This window comes from Maylandia zebra, linkage group LG19, assembly GCF_041146795.1.
Source record: "Maylandia zebra isolate NMK-2024a linkage group LG19, Mzebra_GT3a, whole genome shotgun sequence".
In the NCBI taxonomy this organism is placed as follows: Eukaryota; Metazoa; Chordata; class Actinopteri; order Cichliformes; family Cichlidae; genus Maylandia; species Maylandia zebra.
The window spans coordinates 23,594,336-23,612,279 of record NC_135185.1 but is presented as its reverse complement, the minus strand read 5'-3'; the positions used below and the strand labels follow the sequence as shown (position 1 = coordinate 23,612,279).

General features: G+C 41.5%; 1 protein-coding gene across 4 annotated transcripts in view; it reads right to left on the bottom strand.

Annotated features, from left to right (window-relative positions):
• Positions 1-16,872, bottom strand: part of fermt2 (FERM domain containing kindlin 2) — a 36,894-nt gene extending 20,022 nt beyond the window's left edge. For 2 of the 4 annotated variants that reach the window (XM_004540349.5, XM_004540350.5), the window contains exons 1-3: positions 16,633-16,869; positions 15,311-15,468; positions 2,446-2,679 (exon numbers count right to left, since the gene is read on the bottom strand). In XM_004540349.5, coding sequence (XP_004540406.1) covers positions 2,446-2,679; positions 15,311-15,467 — 391 coding nt within the window. In that variant the 5' untranslated portion in view covers position 15,468; positions 16,633-16,869. Of the gene's footprint in view, positions 1-2,445; positions 2,680-15,310; positions 15,469-16,632 lie in introns of all 4 variants that reach the window. The other 2 variants (XM_004540347.6, XM_004540351.6) reach the window with 2 other exon arrangements.
• Between the last annotated feature and the right edge of the window lie 1,072 nt (positions 16,873-17,944).

Here is a 17,944-nt window from a genome sequence, read left to right as displayed (position 1 = left end):
AGTAGTTTAAAAGAGCTTGCACAGTTGCTCTGAGTGCAGCAGCTTGACTCTTGTTAGTCTGAAATGACGCTTTTCTAAGGGAGGCAGCAGATTTGCACCACCTCAGGCTCCAATGTCCCCAGTCATGTGTTAGTCAGTTATGAAGAGTACATTCTGTCTGCTGGCTCACAGAACAAATGGTGTTAGAGGGTGTGTGTGTGTGTGTGTGGGTGGGTGGGCTGAATATATATTTAGTCAATATGAGAAACCAGGTTGTGAAGATGGCACAGTGAGCAAAAGGAGGAGCTGGAATTTTGGTGGGGTGCAAAGCAGCTTGCAGGAAAGGCAGCTAACAACAGTACACCCTACTGTGGGATGACATTAGCTGATCCATCAGGATTGGGGAGTGAGTTGGATTTCATGACTTGTCTGAACTTTAATTACACAATATACCGAAGTTATTGGTTGCATCATTAAGCAAATGAAGATTCAACAATTTCTTCTGTTCTCTAAAACTTTAAGCTGAGTATCTTTTGGTGTGAATTGGGCCAGGAAATTGTGACAGAAGTTTTCCCTGTAGCATTGTAGTTGCATTTCTTCACAAAACAGAAGACATTACAAAAAGTGGAAAAAATATAATTTTGGAGAACTCTGAATTGTTTACAGAGTTCAAAATTGTTATCTTTAAACTAATTGTGGAAAATCCCAAATGCCTCTTTTTCCTATCAACTAAGCAGTAGAGGACACGATGTAAGGTCAAAACAGGAGTGGAACTGAGTGATTTTTGTGTATTACAGTACATCAGCCTTTTGCTGAGCCCTCTTCTCTTTTCCAGTCTTACCAGATGGAGTGCATTTGTCAAGAACAAGCTGCTTTGGACATGGGAGAAGTATGTAATGACAATGAGAGTGTTATGTTGATTTCTTATGCTGGATGTTCACTGACAGAATTCAATTGCTCTAGCGAGACTAAAAACCAGACAAGACATTAGTTTGGAGGAAAGAATAATGTTTGTTAATACTGCAAAGTAAAAGACTGTTGCATGAGGTAGTTGTAAAACTGTTTTCTCTTTCTGTTTTGCAGACTTGCACAAGTAACCCAATGACTGAAGAACTAAACACGAGAACTAGATCTGGTCTTAAAGCCAAGCTCATCATCACTGGAAAAAAAGAAGAATCAAATCTGGTTTCCGTCTTTCACTATACCTGCTCCTCCCTTTCTGCTGTCTGAAACAAAGGCCAGCTGGACAGGCCTCCACTCTTCCTGTCCACTCGTATTCACTATGCAGCTCACAGGCAGGCAGGAGAAACTATGCAGAGGAAACTGTCAAATTGAAAGCTGCCCAAATAACAAAAAATGCTTCCAGGTCACTGCAACTGTAAACTGTCATACATCTACAGCAAAAGGAAAAAAAACATCCCCACTCTCTATTTTTGAAAATAAAATCTTGCAACTTGCAAAGTCAGCTAAAATAAGTTTTTCTAAAATGTATGCTTATGTAAATGTGAATATAACAGATGTCTCTGCCCCGTATTTTCAAAAAAAGCTTCTTTGTATATTTACACTAAATAAAATGCTCTGCAGAAACTAAACTAAAAGCTAAGTCAAGCGATACCAAAAGGAGACCCTGTCACTGGAGCCCCGGATCCTACTTGCCGAACACAGTTCAGTGACCAGGACACAACAGGTGTGTTATGATCCTGTCTAAGGATACACGTGCGTGGGAGTTTTTTCAAACCTTCAAACTGTACTGTAGATAGTGATTGAGAGGCAGAGGCAAGGGGCAAGGGGCAAGGATTGAGATCTGAGCTGAAGAAAAGTGGATGTTAGTAGGTCAGGGGTTGTTGGAGTCCAGCATGTGACCTCAGTCATCTTTGGCAGATCAGCAAATATCTATAGTGTGTGCGTGTGACCTTTAGGCATTAGTTACGCCATGGAGGACACTTAAATTAGAACTGATGTTATAAGAAGGAGACTGTGACCAACAGTAGGAGTCATTTCTGTGTACCTTGTTGCACACCTTTGTTTCTGAGACAGATAAATAATCTCTGTTTACGAAACATTATTGTGAGACTGATTGGAGCCCAGGTTTCAAGGACATGACTTTAGATTGGGCTGAAAGTCAGGAGACACCACTTTGGCTCTGTGAGCTTAGACTGTGTTTAATAAACACAACAAATTGCCAGGGATAAAAACAAAGAGGGAGGAAGGGCATGATTAGCTATGTTTGATGTCGAGCATTTTAGACCTTTTCCAAAAATACTATCACCACAGGAAGTTTCCAGTTAAACAGGGTGTGCATAAGTAAACTGCATGCCCCATTTTGCAAGTGAAACAATTTCAAATACATAACTACTTGCCAACAACACCTCATCTCACACTGGCTTCATGAGAACTTTTCACATGTCCACTTAAAATAAAACTGTTCATTCTATTCCTCTGAAAAGGAGTCGATCGTTCACTCACTGAAAGTTTTGCAGATGTCCGACACGGCCTTGAAGACCCGGTCAGAGAAGTTGACCTTGACTTTCATGTGCTTCATGTTGGGGAGCTGGAGCCGTAGCAGTTTGTGCTGCGGCGTAAAGAGCAGCCTGGCGTCAGCTTGGATGCCGTACTTATCCAACGTCCAGTGGGTTTTTAACAGCCATGTCTTCTTCTTCTCCCACCAGAGAGCATGGTCCGACCAGTCCCTCTTTACATCTAAGAGAAGGCAGAAAAAGATGGAGAAGTTACAGTGATCAATATGTAAACTGAAAAGCTGCAAAGAAAACTAAGCAAAGAACGGAGCATTTATATTGCTGTATGGTAGAACACTGTATAACACTCTACTGATAACCCAACCAAGTATATCCCCTCCCAGCTGGAGGTCACACTTGATTGAAAAGGGGCACCAGCACATTATTGCAGAGACGGTGAAGTCAAAGACAGAGGAGGGGGGGAAAAGACTGAATGTGTGAAAGACGTGGCTGTTTGTGTGACGCTGAGGGAATATCAGGTTCATACCGCCCTCTTTGTTCCAGAGTCACACCGTGATCCCTTTAAAGCAGACGCAAGGCACCCAAAACCCTGCATTGCTTCCAGGCTTTTGCTCTGCAGGGGATCACCAACAATAGCGACTGACCTGTAGTCTCATGGTGTATGTGTCTCACTTCAAGGGGAAGGTGAAAACCACAGGGATTTGAGGGAACTCAAAGCATCTGTTTTGCAGATCACCTGGTTCTCGTCTGTATGTGAGCAGCTCAGCAATGTGCTGAAGCTCTATTTGAATTGCAAATCAAAGTGGTGAGCAAAACCGAATATTCACAGACATAGTGGTAGCTCTGTTAAAACCATTGTTCTCATGTATTAATGCGATTCATCAGTGACTGGGATACATTCACAAATTAGCCACGCAAGTTAAGCGGTTAGCTCAAAGGCTCATAACTTTACACGGTGTTTAAAATACCAACCGGCTATTTATGTACCCCACACTGTGCACGTGTTCCTTTATGATCAAGAGTAAAATTTAACAGTCTTGTTAGCAGACTGATAGTTGAGATGACGTGAATAAGCCTGAAGTTTTTTTTTGACTACTTTCAGATGTCCCCCGAGTAGTGATGTCATTATCCCGACATTATTTCAGGAAGGCATTTCCCAGATCGGTCTCATTTCCTCCACCCACATACCTCTTCACTGTTTCTCCAGCTTATTCTCAGTCTCACTCTGAGTCTCTCTATGCTCTTAGTGAGTCATTGCCCAGACAGAGACGTCAGTTTGCTCAGTCACCGTTTAATCAAATCATTCGATACTGATACTGCGGGGTCAGTGAGGGTGTTTGAAAAAGGTCTGTATGCTCGTCAACAACCTATTGTCAGACAGACGTTTGATATCCCTACAAAGATAAGAAACCAATAGTCAGATCACAGGAATATAGTGCAAATACAGTATATTGGCACATCATGATTCAGGTTTCAGTTAGAAAATACAAAAGCTCAGTAAAGTTTACATATGCAGACTAAGGGAAAGGTTTTACCACAAAATACCCCTATGAAGCTTCCAATTGTGCTATTTAATCTCAACTAACTCTAATTCAATGAATTATCGAGTCTGTACATTAATGGAAAAAAATATGTGCTTTCTTCCTCATTAAGGACACCGACCTAGTTTGCATTCAAGGCTGGTAGCACAGGAGAGAATACGTTGTCAGCTCATTACATCTTCTGCTGTTATGACACGAGGAAGGACACAGGTAATAATGCACAAACTGGAGCCATAATGGATTGCAATTACCTTCAAGTACACTGTGAGCAAGCAGCAGTTACACACAGAACAGCGCAAAACCTCACATCCATTTTCCCTTTATAATGTTGATGTTTGCTGGTAATTCATTCTATAAATTGAAAAGTACATCAAAGTGAAAGACTGCAAAGATGATCTTGAATGTTTCTCTTTGCGACCTTCTCTGTCAGTCAAACAGTTTGGTGCCACCATGGTGGGCTTTTGTTTCCATGTGCTGCTGTTGTTTTCCACGACCTTTACATACAGGCATCTATACACACTGTTGACACACTCCTGCGGACTCTGCCTAAAAGCTGAATGAATGGGATTAGTGGGTGAGGAAGTGAAACAACAGATTGTCTCTCCTTAGACCAAGGAAGCAAGACTGCTGAGATGTGAGTAAAGCAAACTGGGCTGAGGAAAGGATTACAAGAGATGGGGAGAACAAGTTTAAGGAAAAGAGTGGCCACCAGCATGTCAATGCAGATGGCATTGTGAAAGCCTAGGGCTCTGTGAATTCTCCTGGGGAGGGGTTGTTTGTCAGGCTGTTGGCACTGTTTACTCCAGTGGGCAAACACTTGGTACTTGAGTGAAAAGATTCCAGGCTTTCTGAAGCCCTGTGAGAGTTGCTTTAGCAGCATGGGGTCTAGCTGTCATCAAGCAGTTCTGATGCCTCAGCTGTGCAGATAACAACTTCATATGCTACCTTTAGAGAAACTGCTCCCTTAAGTCTTCTACAGCTATTAAAGGCTGAAATAATGAGAGGGAGCACAGAGAGAAAATCTGAAAATAATCCTGAATGTATTTTCATAACTCTGCTCACAGTTTTTCCTCTTTCAACCTTGTAATTTCTGGTGTCTGGGAGCCCTGCAGAACAACTAGCATTAACGTTTGGCACTCAGGTCTTCACCACAGACCACATTCTATAGAAATATCCTTATACTCGGCATGCATGACCACCATACAATCTGTGGCAAGACATGAGTGCACTTTTTGGCTGGTCTCAGCTACCCTCAAGAAGCTCTCTACGGCCCCTGCTTCTGTTTCTTTGTTGCCATCTTATGCCAAAACCTTCCTGGACACGACTTTATCGTCTCGTTGCTTGTATCATTACGCAGTGGGTCGATGTGTCGTGATTGGATAAGGGCAGCTCGGGCAGGCCTCCATTGGACTCTTAAAGCTGTAACATGGTAACTCAATCCACAGATAGAGGGAGGGCCAATGGCATCTACCAGCTAAAAATGCAGTCTGCCAAGCCTGACGTAATACAGCAGCCAGAGGAATGGGGGGCCTAAGTAATTGGCTGCATTAAATGTGGACCCACAGCGCCTTAACAGAATGATGTGTGTGTGTGTGTGTGTGTGTGTGTGTGTGTGTGTGCGCGCGCGCGCACGTGCGCATGTGTACAGCTTGAATGACATGAGGAGGGGAAAGAGAATGGGAAAACCGTGTTTTATGACCTCTGCAGGATATGACAGATGATACAGAGTATGTGTGAGGAGGTGTGGGTATTAGTCTAGGGGAGGGTGGTCTTCTTATGCATGCACTAACTAAATTAGCTCCCTGTGTTATGTGCGTGTTCATGATTTAACAAGCGAAATTAATTCATAAATTGTGCCCAACCAACTTCTTTCCCCATTCGTCACCCTTACTGCCGCAGCTTTCAACCAAGACCACTTCCTCTGCTTTGTGCACCAGATACCACAACCAGAATTACTGGTTTAGAAAAAAAAGAGGACGGATTAATAATGCCATTGTTTTAGGAGGCATTTAGCAAAAAAGACAACAGACAGACAATGCTAAAAATTGTACTCTAAAGGGCTTGAACTGCCACTCCCTTCTACATCCTGCCTCTTCATCCATTTTCTTTTAGTCAGCATCGGTGCAGTTTATATTAAGTGACTGTGTGTAGAGAGCCCGTCTGTGAGGGGGAGAGGACGGGACAACAGAGAAAAGCATGAGAAAAAGGGAATGAGAGAAAGGTCATGGAAAGGAGGAGTGGAAGAGGATGAGCAGAGGACGGGGAGGAGCTCTGTCTAGGGACACAATGTGAGAGGACAAGTGATAGGAAGCATCAGGAAGAGGAATTTCAAAATGAAGGTCTATCTGTGAAAAACACTAAATATACAGAAACATCTTCGATTGTCCTCATGCCTCCAAAAACTAAAACATTCATGTTTGCATCTGTTGCAGAACAATGTCATAAGCTCATAAATAAATCTTATCTGATCAATGGAAACCAATTCTCAATTGGAATAATGCTTCTATATTTCTAAAATGTACAGAATGACGACAAAAAAAACAACCAGCAGTTCTGCAATCATGTGACCATGTTTTCAGCTAACAGTTATATTTATTTTCTGAACTAATCAGCTAGTCTTTAAAATGTCACAAAGTGTCTCTCTCAGTTTCTTGAAGCTCAACCTGAAATGATGAAACGGCCAATTTTCTTCCATTAACAAACCAATTTACCAACAAATAAGACTGAAAAGAGCAGGAAAAGCCCACAAAGGACGGAATTTTAAAAACATAAATGATCTGAAAATAGCTGATTATTTTTCTATTGATCACTAGATGAACAACCTATTACCTAATTGTTGCAGCCACACGATGATGGGACGCCAACAACAACAACAAAAAAACCACACAAGTCATTCTTAGATGTGGTCTCTGTGGACTCAGTGACTCATGCCCTCTCTTTATTGGGTTTCAACCAGCACAGTGACAGTCAGCTGTTGCCTAAAGCAAAATCCAGGCTCATTTCTAGCTTCACTGATGGAGATGATTTAAGAGAAGACATGGTTACAGCTCTAGACTATTTCTTGTGTTAGCAAAGAACAAAATGATTGTGGCTATCACAACAAATCTGTTAGCTGTCAGTGATATCCAAAGCCACGCAGTGCAAGATTGTATCTTTTTTTTTTTAAGCTGCTGATAAAAATTAGCTCGGTCATGCAGTTTCCTTGGTGACTTCTGGCTGACGCCACGGGGAAGTGGTGCAGGGTGACAATTTGTTTTCATACACAACAAAGACAGTGCAGCCTTATATCTCACACACACACCCACACTTTCTCCCCCTGTACAAAGAGAAAGCCCTTCTAAATATATTCCACATCTAAAGCAGGGTGAAGGTTGGTATTGACAAGCAAAGATACAGCCAACAACTGCAATGCACTAAAATAGAGTTACAGCAAATGGCTTTTAGGTTCTTTGTAGCTCGTACGGTCACGCTGGATAGCATCAACATCAGATAGCCAACATGTGCACAACAGGTTAAAAAGAGAGGTGATGACAGTATCTGTATGCAGGGCATCAGACAAAGTCACGGTGGATTGTATTTAAAGATCAAAGCGATACAATGAATTCAGCAGCTGGTGTTAAAGACAATGTATGGAGTTGTAAACAGTGTTAATCACTACACATCAGAAGACAGCCACACGATGCACATGTTCCATGTGATACACAACTAAGAAAAGTGTAAAGTTAATAAGACAAACATGCAGTGTTAATCCCTTTGCTATTCACAAAGCAACACTGTTAAAACTGCAGTGCTTTCCATTGACAGGCTAAGTTAAATTAGCTGAGATTACTTCAGCCTCTTTTGTTACGTAACACAGAATTCTTCCAATACCTCAAACATGCCATTTATCAAAGGAAAGAAATATGCAATACACACAGTGCCCAAAAACCATTTAAGTGCATTCTGATGTATTTTGGAATTTATAAATCCCCCCAACACACACACCCAGCCTAGAAGACTTCTATTTACACAACAACACTCGAAACTATACCATTACTGACGTCATCTTCATGACGGTTTCACCACGCCTTTAAAGGTCTTTAGTCTTTTGTCTTCCCACCTACATCACATGCTACAAACTACATCTTTTCAAGCATAAACAGGCCCTCTGGGTTTTCACATTAGGCTGGTATATACTTGAACACTTGTGTACAAGGTACAGAGGTAATCTGGTTGGTTGTTTGGTCAACACCCTTTCATTCAACCAAAATTGCTAGACAATAACAAGTTTTACTTTAAAAAGGAGGAAAATGACCACAACAGTGGCCTTTAAGAACTGGTCTGTAATCACCGAAGGAAAAAGATCTACCCTGCATTTTCATGGCTGCTAGCTTTATTAAGGTTTACATTTACTGAACTCTTTTTTTATCGTTGGCTTAAAGTTTAATTGGCAGTGACACTGTCTAAAAGAACAGTACAGTAACTTGTCTCTGTTAACATGTTTTACCAGTGTTGGTGCAGAACACTTTGGACTTTCCATCTATCCATGGAAACTTACCCCACTTAGGGTCGTGGGTGTGAACACATCACAGTAATAATACTTTTATAATGAAACAGCCACAGATTCATGAGCCCCAGCATTTGTCAGCAGCAGCTAAAACCAGACCAAGCTGGTCTCTCCTGCAAACAGGAAACTGGCCGCGTCTGTTGTTATGATTTCAGTTGAAAATAACAAGTTCAAATAAGATTTCAGATACGATTTCAGCCAGGATAGTTTTTTTGCTTCAGTTAACCTTTGATTATATATAGACATGAATAGCACACCCAAGTACTTACTCCTATTGTACTTCTTTGAAGTACACTGCCTGCAGCGCGTGTGAACCATTACACAATCTATAGAAAAGACCCCAGAGTCGCATATAATTGGCAGGCATCACGGTCAGGTCTACTGATGGGAAGGATGGTGGTTCAATACCTGGCTTCGCCAACCTTAAAGTTGAAGAATCCTTGGGCGATATTGAGCCACAAATTGCCTCCAATGAAATAAAAGTGTGTGAATGTTAAGCAGCAATTATACTATCTGTGTCTGTAAGATCTTCATGATCGACTCAGGTCCCAGAGACATAAATTTTGTCATCAGACAGTCCTTGTGCCTGCCTGTTTTCTGTGACCACACCAACTCGTCCATGTAGAATTTACATTAGAATACACAAACTACGCATGTGCCCCAGGCAGTGGTCTTCGAGCGTACATCAAAAGACATATAACGCCTAGATTAGACTCCACTGCAGATGCAACAACAACAATGATCAAGTAGTCATTGCTGTTATACTTGTTTGACGTACGCTTGAGGTCCTCCACCTGATGAGAATGCGTAGTTGGAGCATTGTAATGTAAATTTTCTGCGAACGAGTCATGGTCACATTAAAGTCTGCATAAACCCCAGCTCGTTGATTTCAAAATTTACGCCACTGGGACCAAAGTGGACCCTAGCAGACTCCCGGATGTGGAAAGTATAATTCCTGCTTACCCAAATGGCTACTCGTCTGTCGTGTATCTAGATGTCTATCGCTGCAATGCGGTAAAACCTAGGCTTTAGGTTAAAAGTGTTTAGGCATATAGGGAAAAAGCACTTGCATGAATGTGTATGTGTAAATGGGTGAATTTCACTTAGAAAAGTGCCACGTAAGTAGCCCATTTAATATTACCCCTCGTGCTCACTGCCTAATGATGAAATTTAGGTCACTCAGAAACCAAGCAGACCCTCGTGCACTCGCTGACACATGAAGTGAAATCAAGGCCTTACAGTTTTACATCCCAGTCTCATCTCAGCAACTTACAACTCTGCAGGACAAGATCAAGCAGCTTCAACTATAAATGAAGAAGACAATATGGAGGCCTACACGTAAGATGGTAGTGTAAGAGCTGCTGAACTAGGCTTTTATAACATTGAATGAGATATCCTAACATGAAATTTACTGATAGGAGTAAAAAGGGTGTAACAGCGCTGGCTTTGATACATTAGGAAAGGCCAGAGGGCTATTAAAGGAAAACTCCTTAGAGACAGATAGTTTGTATCCATTTGTGTCATAATCCAAACACAGCAAAACAGTGAGGGTACTCCTCCTCCACCCTAACACAGCTTTATGCAATTAAGTGTTCAGGGACCCGGTGGAATAATGACATTACAAAGTTACTCTGGGACTAAGATCAGTGGAACAGATACACAATACTCATTTGTCCTCCATGTATGAAACCTACCAGACGTGCCTTCAGGACTGTGATAAGCTGGCCCGCTGATGCCCCTGTGATTTGGATGGCAAAAAACTATATTGCAACATCATGAGAAATTCTCAGGAGAACAAACATACCAAAGTGAAAGTTCTAAATACTGGAGGCAGCTAAGAAACTCTTATTTCAGATGATTTGATCACTGAAACAAAACTTTTCTCTATGAATGGGAGAGCAGAGGGGAAAAAAGAGGTGGGGACAGCTTTAAAATGAATGAATGTGGGCTGAGAAGCAGAACAAAAACTCCAGATCAGTTTACTCCATTGACACACAGGTGTGTGGTGTTACAACAACAATGTGGAGCGCTAACATTTCCTTCCACTGGATCCTTTGTGCTGTTTGTACTACAGAAAGGTCGGGGGGGGGGGGGGGAGGGGGGGGGGGCAAAAAAACAACAACCTGGCATCAGTGTCGCAGAGGAGCCAATAATATTTTGTTCCGGTGCATGTTTCAGATGCCAAACATAATTAATTAAATCATCCATAACAAACAGCAGTCCTTTCATACAAGTGCTTACAGAGAGAAGGCAATGGAAAACAATGATATTAAAATCCAACTGGATAATGGTGCACTTTTCAAATCTACATTTGTAAAGGGGATCAGATTACCAGCCATTTTCAGTGGGTAAATCATAATCTTGATAGCATTAAATGAATCATTATTAAATTAATCCACTAATAGCTCAAGCTCTGAACCTAGCACTCATGAGATTCTGGTTGCATCAACTTCAGCTGTATAATCAGCTGAATATTAAAAGGAAAAAAGAAAAAAGAAGTAGCTCAGCAGACCTAATTGGGCTGCCAAACACTTCTATATATGGCCAACACAGAGTATGTATAGAATTATACTGACCAATGGCCAGCATATGATCACATTTGCAAGTCTAAGTACAGAGCAACACAATCACAGCATCTTACCGGTGAAACAGGAAAGCTCTAGCCTGGGCAGGACCACCACTTAGGATAAGTACTTCCTGCCAGAGAGATTAGACAGTAAGATGAACACACAGCCTGCCAGGCCATTTCTCACTTCATGAGGGCAGACCTTTCGAAAGGCTCCACAGCCACAATCAATGAGTCTCATTAAGTATAGCAATTTGTTTAAACCGTGTGTCGGGTCACGATGATAGAAAACAGAACACAGGTGGTTATAACCACCTATCAGTGTTGTCCTTTGTGTACTGTAATAAAAGTAAAAGATGTGAGAGATGTGTTCGCTCTCCTCGGGAAAGCTATAACTGATATTGCAGACCCATCTCTCTCTCCTCAGCCCAAGGCGAGGATGCAAGGCACACAGGCAGGAGAAGGTGCATTTAAAAAAGAAAAACCATAGCGGAAGGTCAACATCCTGTGCTAAACGGCAGCTGTTCCCCAATGAAACCTGGACACCACCGTCTTAAACCAGGGCCTTCTGGTCACCACAACCTGCAGCAGCGGCAAGATCAGTTTTATTAAAGACACCAAAGTTAAATAGCTGACCAAATAAAGTATTATCTTGAAAACCAAATTTGTTCAATGCAAACATTACAGTCACTTGCAAATCAATCCTAATTCAACACTTAACAAAAAAAGAACATGGTGATCATCACAAATGCATTGAGGACATGCAGCAAAGGTTTTCTGTGGTGGGTTTGTGGTGAGGGATCCAAAAACTGCAGGTCACTCACTGGAAACAATCACATTAACTCTCAAAAATATGCAAGCTCTATTTTTGTAACACTTAACAGTCAGTGTAAATGAACAAACCTGTGTACCTCTGTGTTTGCTATTGATTATTAAGCCTTGCTACGCCAGAGAAGTGGATGGTTTTGAATATTCAGACACAATAATCAAAATATATTTGAAAAAAGTGGAACAGAGAAAAGAGGGTGAAGTCAGAGTGAAACATGGAGAAAGGAAAAGACAGAAACAGAGCAGTAGGTGGTTGAAGCAGGCAGCAAAGACTCCAGCAATGACGGCAGCGACCAGAGCAGCATGCCAAACCTTTGGAGTCATTTCCTGCTTCGTCGAAGACTTTTATGGAATTTTAGCAGCGTAGCTAACGTCACAATGAGGACAGACAGCAACAGGAGAGACAGTTCAGGCCTATACTCTATACAACTTCCTCTCCCTCGCTTTCTACTCTAATTTCTTCTTCTTTGCGGGAAAAAGATGAAACTATATATTTTTTTCCTGCAAAGAAGAAGAAATTAGAGTAGAAAGCGAGGGAGAGGAAGTTGTATAGAGTATAGGCCTGCCACTTCTAAAACATTAATCGATTATGCACTTTACCCCAGTTTACCCAAACTAAAAGCTGCACAACTTCCTAATGTTGTTTGTACAATACTTGTTTTGCCTCCTAAATGGCGCAGAATTGCCTTTTAGAGAGGAGTGCAGCACTTTTAGAAAACATCAACAAAGTCAGAGAAAGCGCCAATGATTGAGCACAATGGCAGGATGAAAGGATTATAAGAGCAAGGGACGAGGGGTTGGTTAATCAGCTGGCTTTAAATACTGCTCTCCTGGAGTTTTGCAGGGAAATGGAAGCAGTGTCCGCTGCTGTGATCAATAGCGGAGTGCCTTCCTGGCATTTGTCTATTTAATCCATTATCGAAGGCCATCTGAGCCTGCACTGTGGATGGGAGACCTGCAGCACAGAGGAAGGGTTGAATGATGAAAGCAGGATGCATGCGGTTGACACACACCCACCAACCCACACAACCATACTCGCATGTGGAAACACATGGACAAATACTACTAATAGGAACAAATGTATAGCCTGTTGTTCTTTGCATAACAGGCAGACAACACACACAAACACGCTCATAAAACTATTATACGTACTGTGTGTGCAAATATACCCTATCACACATATTAACAAATGGTGCTGACAGCAAACAAAACAGTGCTATCATCATTGTGGAAAGCAGCTGAAAAAACTGAGTCAAAAGGTGGTTCCTTCATTTTAAAATGCAAAAGACCAAAATACGAAAAGAGGAGGGAGTGTGAGACAGAGGCCTTGCTTGCAAACACTCTTACACCTGTGTTCTTTCTCAAAGCACCATGTGAGAAATGCCATCTATGTATAACCACTACGACCAAGCCACCAGCAAATCCAACAGCGAGTACCCGACAACACTTGAAGGGTGTTTAGTACGCAGCACTCTCACTACCGAGAGCTGCGAGATATGGAAACAGGTTACTGAAAATGTCTTGCTTTTCATTTCCCCCAAACTCAGAATGTAATTTGAACAAACAATTCATATTGTACACCAACACAGTAACAAAACTTCAACTAAGATAAGAAGTGCGTGTTCAAAGCAGCCAAAATTCTGTGTGACAATAATAGTGCATGCTGTCCTGCAAAGTGCAGTCATGTGGATAACTTATACTGTCTATTGGTTAATGATTACAGTGGAAAACAAACTCGTGTTTAGGGATAGAAGAAAGTCCCAACAGTCTCCATAAACATGTTAGAAAGCACAAAAACATCAAACCATCAGAAAGCAATTTAATGCTACTACACAAGCTCTGCTCTACTGAAGTATACTTGAGTAAGCCAAATTAACTGCAAAAAGGTTGCTTGCAACATGACAGTATGGAAAAGATTCCAATATATTTTATGAATGTAAACAAGGCTGAAGCTACAGCACTTTTTTATTGTTTGATGGGATGTGACAAAGGCACAAACAAATATGTGAACCCACCTCCTCCTATTTTACAGCCAACATCAAGCTTAACAAATCAAAACTATTTTCAGTTGTGGACGTGAAGACCTCAAGTCACTGGATTCTTTAGGAGATTAGAAGAATAAAAGAATAAGTCATCAATGACAACATCCTTACAAACAGGAAAACAGAAATTAGAGATGGTGAAAACAAAAGATAGACAATCAGCCTTGATGCGGCCTCTGATACATGATGATTTAACTGTAATAAAACTGGTCTAACCTAAAACACCTTTTGTGTTACGATATAAACCTATCATATCCCATGTATGAAACGTAATGACGCACAAACACCAACAAATGTTTGATGTGCTTTCAGTACACTACATGGCCAAGAAGGTGAAGAAAAGTTAACTCAGAGAAAGTGACAAAGCCATGCCTTGAGCAGAAAGACCAATGAATTCATCTCGTCCCACGCTTGTCAGCAACACTTCCCTCTCCTAGCAGAGATGCCACTCCGCACAGTCGACCACAGCGAACAAAGACCTCAATTATGTGGAGCTCTAACAGGAGAGCTAAAAACAGTACCATGGGCAGGGAATAAAACCTTGGAGCGCTGCAGGAATTCTGAGCATTCAAGCGTCGTCAACACACAACAAACTGTCACTCCCAAATGGCACTGCAACCACCACCGCTACTGACCTTTCTGCAGACTGCATGAAACAGGGCTGTGTTCAAGTGGCTGGAACAGAAGACTCTTATGCTTACTTTCACCCAAACTTGTCAAGTGCATAACTGCAGCTACACAACAGTTCATGAAAGAGTGGGGGGAGGGAAACAGTGTATGGTTCATTTTATACCTTGGGTTACTGACCCATATATGCTGCAGGGTAACAAAGAGCAACATTAAGCCCCGTTTGAGCTGGTTGCAAGCAACTTTTATTCTCATTAAGCAATTTGCACAGGCAAACCAACAGGCTGCCCTTTATTTTCAAAAACAATAGCAAACTGTGTCCAGACTCTAAACTGATCCCCTTCCTCTGACTTTCCTTCTGATTCCTAAATCCATACTTTTAAGCTTTGCCCATATAGACTTTGTGCTTTCACAAGAAGAGCTGTGTTTCTGTGTGGATGCTCACATCTAATTTGAAGAGAAGTAGTATTTACTGCCCAGCAAACATGAACAGATAACACAAATCAGCCACACGTCAGAAATTCACCAGTGGCAGGATGACACAAGGAAAGGTTTATTACAACAGGAATACATCTAATTATGTATCTGCTTATTGACTGTGGATTGCTTTCTTGTGTTAAGACCACGCGGTGCCTGTTTATTACACTTTAGATTAGCTGATTAAAATAGTCACAACCACTCCAGCAAGCAGCACACTCGCATACCTAACTTCTCCACCAGTTTGAGCATGACTCCACCGATGTGGATTTCCCCAGTGACCCTCAGCGACACGTCCCTGTAGAGGTCGGTGACATGAATCTTCAACTCCCACGTCCCGTCGGCATAGCAGCCATCGGGCATCCGGATCCCATCCAGCGCCATCCTGCCAAACAGAGCCAAAGTTTGAGGGACTGAAAGAGAGAGGGGGACAAAGGTCTTATCTAACCTTTGTCACACTGATGTGAAGAGAAGCATTTTGGCCACTGTAAGTAAATGCATGTGTCGCAACCCCCAATGCATGCTTTCAAGACCTTGAGTAAGAAGCCTGTTAGATGCCTCAAACAGAAGGCTGATTTCCTTAGCATGGGTACATTTACTTTAGTAGTTTACTAAAAACAAGTTACTTGCTCATTTCTTGAAAGCACAAACCTACTGTGCTTTCAATTATGACATTATCATGTCATTAGGGTGAACAACACAGGCATTTACAAGGGACAGGGGGTATTTTGAGATACAATTGGTGCACATTGTGGGGAAATCCAGGATACAGTGTTTCCAGTGGAGTGTGCAAGGTCACTGTGGGAAGTGTTACCTTCTGTGATTAAAGAATTTACCGATTGCCACAAACATCTGAATGTTGGTATAATAGTTAACCCCCATTCAGCCACTTTTTAATTACTTCTTGAAAACACTTCCACGCTTATGGCAAAGCTGTAGTTCTGACAGTTGTGGTGAACATTTGACCCTTGGAGAATGATTAAGTGAAGCAGGACGGAATTAACCGTTTTTCCATCGCGCCACATCTCTCGCTGGGAAGAAGACGAGCTCTGCTGTTGGAGGACCGCCAAAAAGTTACAGTATAGCCAATTTGTCATTCCTTGATCGGAGAGTGTCCGACAGATCAAAACAGCCGTCCAATCAATAAAAAACAGAACAAAGGCTATAGTCCCCAGGCTACAAGTTAACCAGAGGCCTTTGGCAGCGGTTATTTACACAAAAGTGCCGGTTCACCTGTTAAAAATAACGGTAAAAGCAGCCTTACAAATAGGCAGAGAGGGGGAAATTATGTAAGCAGAGCTCGTACAACAAACTACCCGGCCCCGTGTTGCACATTCACCGAGTCGGTCCGTAAAGCGGTAAGTTCAGAAGAAAGTGTCTCTAAAAGCAGACAAGCCTCTTAAATTAGCCGGAAAAGTTATTAATATTGAACGTTTTATTGAACGCAGCACAGGCTGTAGGAGGAAAAAGAAAAAGGTTTTCTTTTTATGTATTTCACAGCAGAGAACGGGCACAGCTTTGAGGTCAGCATTTAACTCTGAACACTCACCTTCACAAAGACGAAAAAACGCTGAAGCAGTCGTCTACACGGTAGAGAATAAGTCCCCCGTCTTTAAATCATGTAGAAAGTCTGTAAAAGGAATAAAAAAGAAGAAAGAAATCCCCGAAGAACTCGCTGTAGAAGTGAAGTATCCCAAACTGTTTTCCCGCAGGCTTCGGCTTAATGGAGTCCAGCCTTCCCCTTTCCTCCCTCCCTCTCTTTCCAGCAGTATAACGTCACCGTCACTTCTCCAATCCCACTTTTCCTTTCATACTGGGAGCTTTTCTGGTCGCGTACTGGTCCCTTTGTCGCCTCTCACACACGTAACACTCGAAGCTTTCAAATGATTTGTGTGCCTCTGTGTGTGTGAGAGAGAGTCGCCTCCCTCCCGATACTTTATGCGACGTTGTAGAAATAATAATTAGCGTGACATTTAACTATTACTTAATTAAAATGCAATAAAACAGGACATTAAAAAAGGTAAAAATAATAGCATCAAAATGAACTCAAAAGTAAAAGTGCGGTGCTGATAGATATACCAGTAATGTATATCCCCTATATATAGTACAGTATTTTAATATTTTTAGTAAATCCATGATGGAAGAAAATCGTGTGTCTATGTGATTTTCATTATGTATTTCTGCCTACTTTATATAGCTACAGATTGGAGCTTTAAGCAACAGGAATGAAAAAAAAATGTACTTCTACAAATATATCATCTTCCTTATTCTAGATCTTAAATGCAGCATATGAGACATAAAATCCAACATAATGGCTCAGGTTTTAAAAAGCTGTCTGACAAATTCATACATTTATTTGACAATCACGCCATCTAAAAATATAAGTCATGTGTGAATGTGAGCTATATGTGCAAGCTGTTTTATTACAGCTTTGCTTTCTGGAATAAGAAATTCATCCGTTTCTGGTAGTGTTATTAGACATGCAGTTAAGATCTCAAGCTACCTTTTATGGCAATCGTGCTGCTGAGCCTTGCAGCAGCATCCAGGGATCTTTGGTTCTTTATTCATGGGAGTAAGTGGACAGAATAACAGGGAATTTTGGTTTCATCACTTTTCCAATGTGTTTTTCCAAAATCCCACTTTACTGATAGCCATAAATACTGTTATTTTCTTTAAGTGAACACTATTTCAGCCAGTCGATTAATATGAAGTGTGGAAATTAGCCAAGCAATGCAGATCCCTCTGTTCTTTGCTGACATTGAAACATTTGGCTGTAAAATTTGAGCCTGTGAAGAAAACTTCCTCACAAATATTTATTTTTATCTAATAGAAAACAATATACCAGAGCATAAGACGTAAAA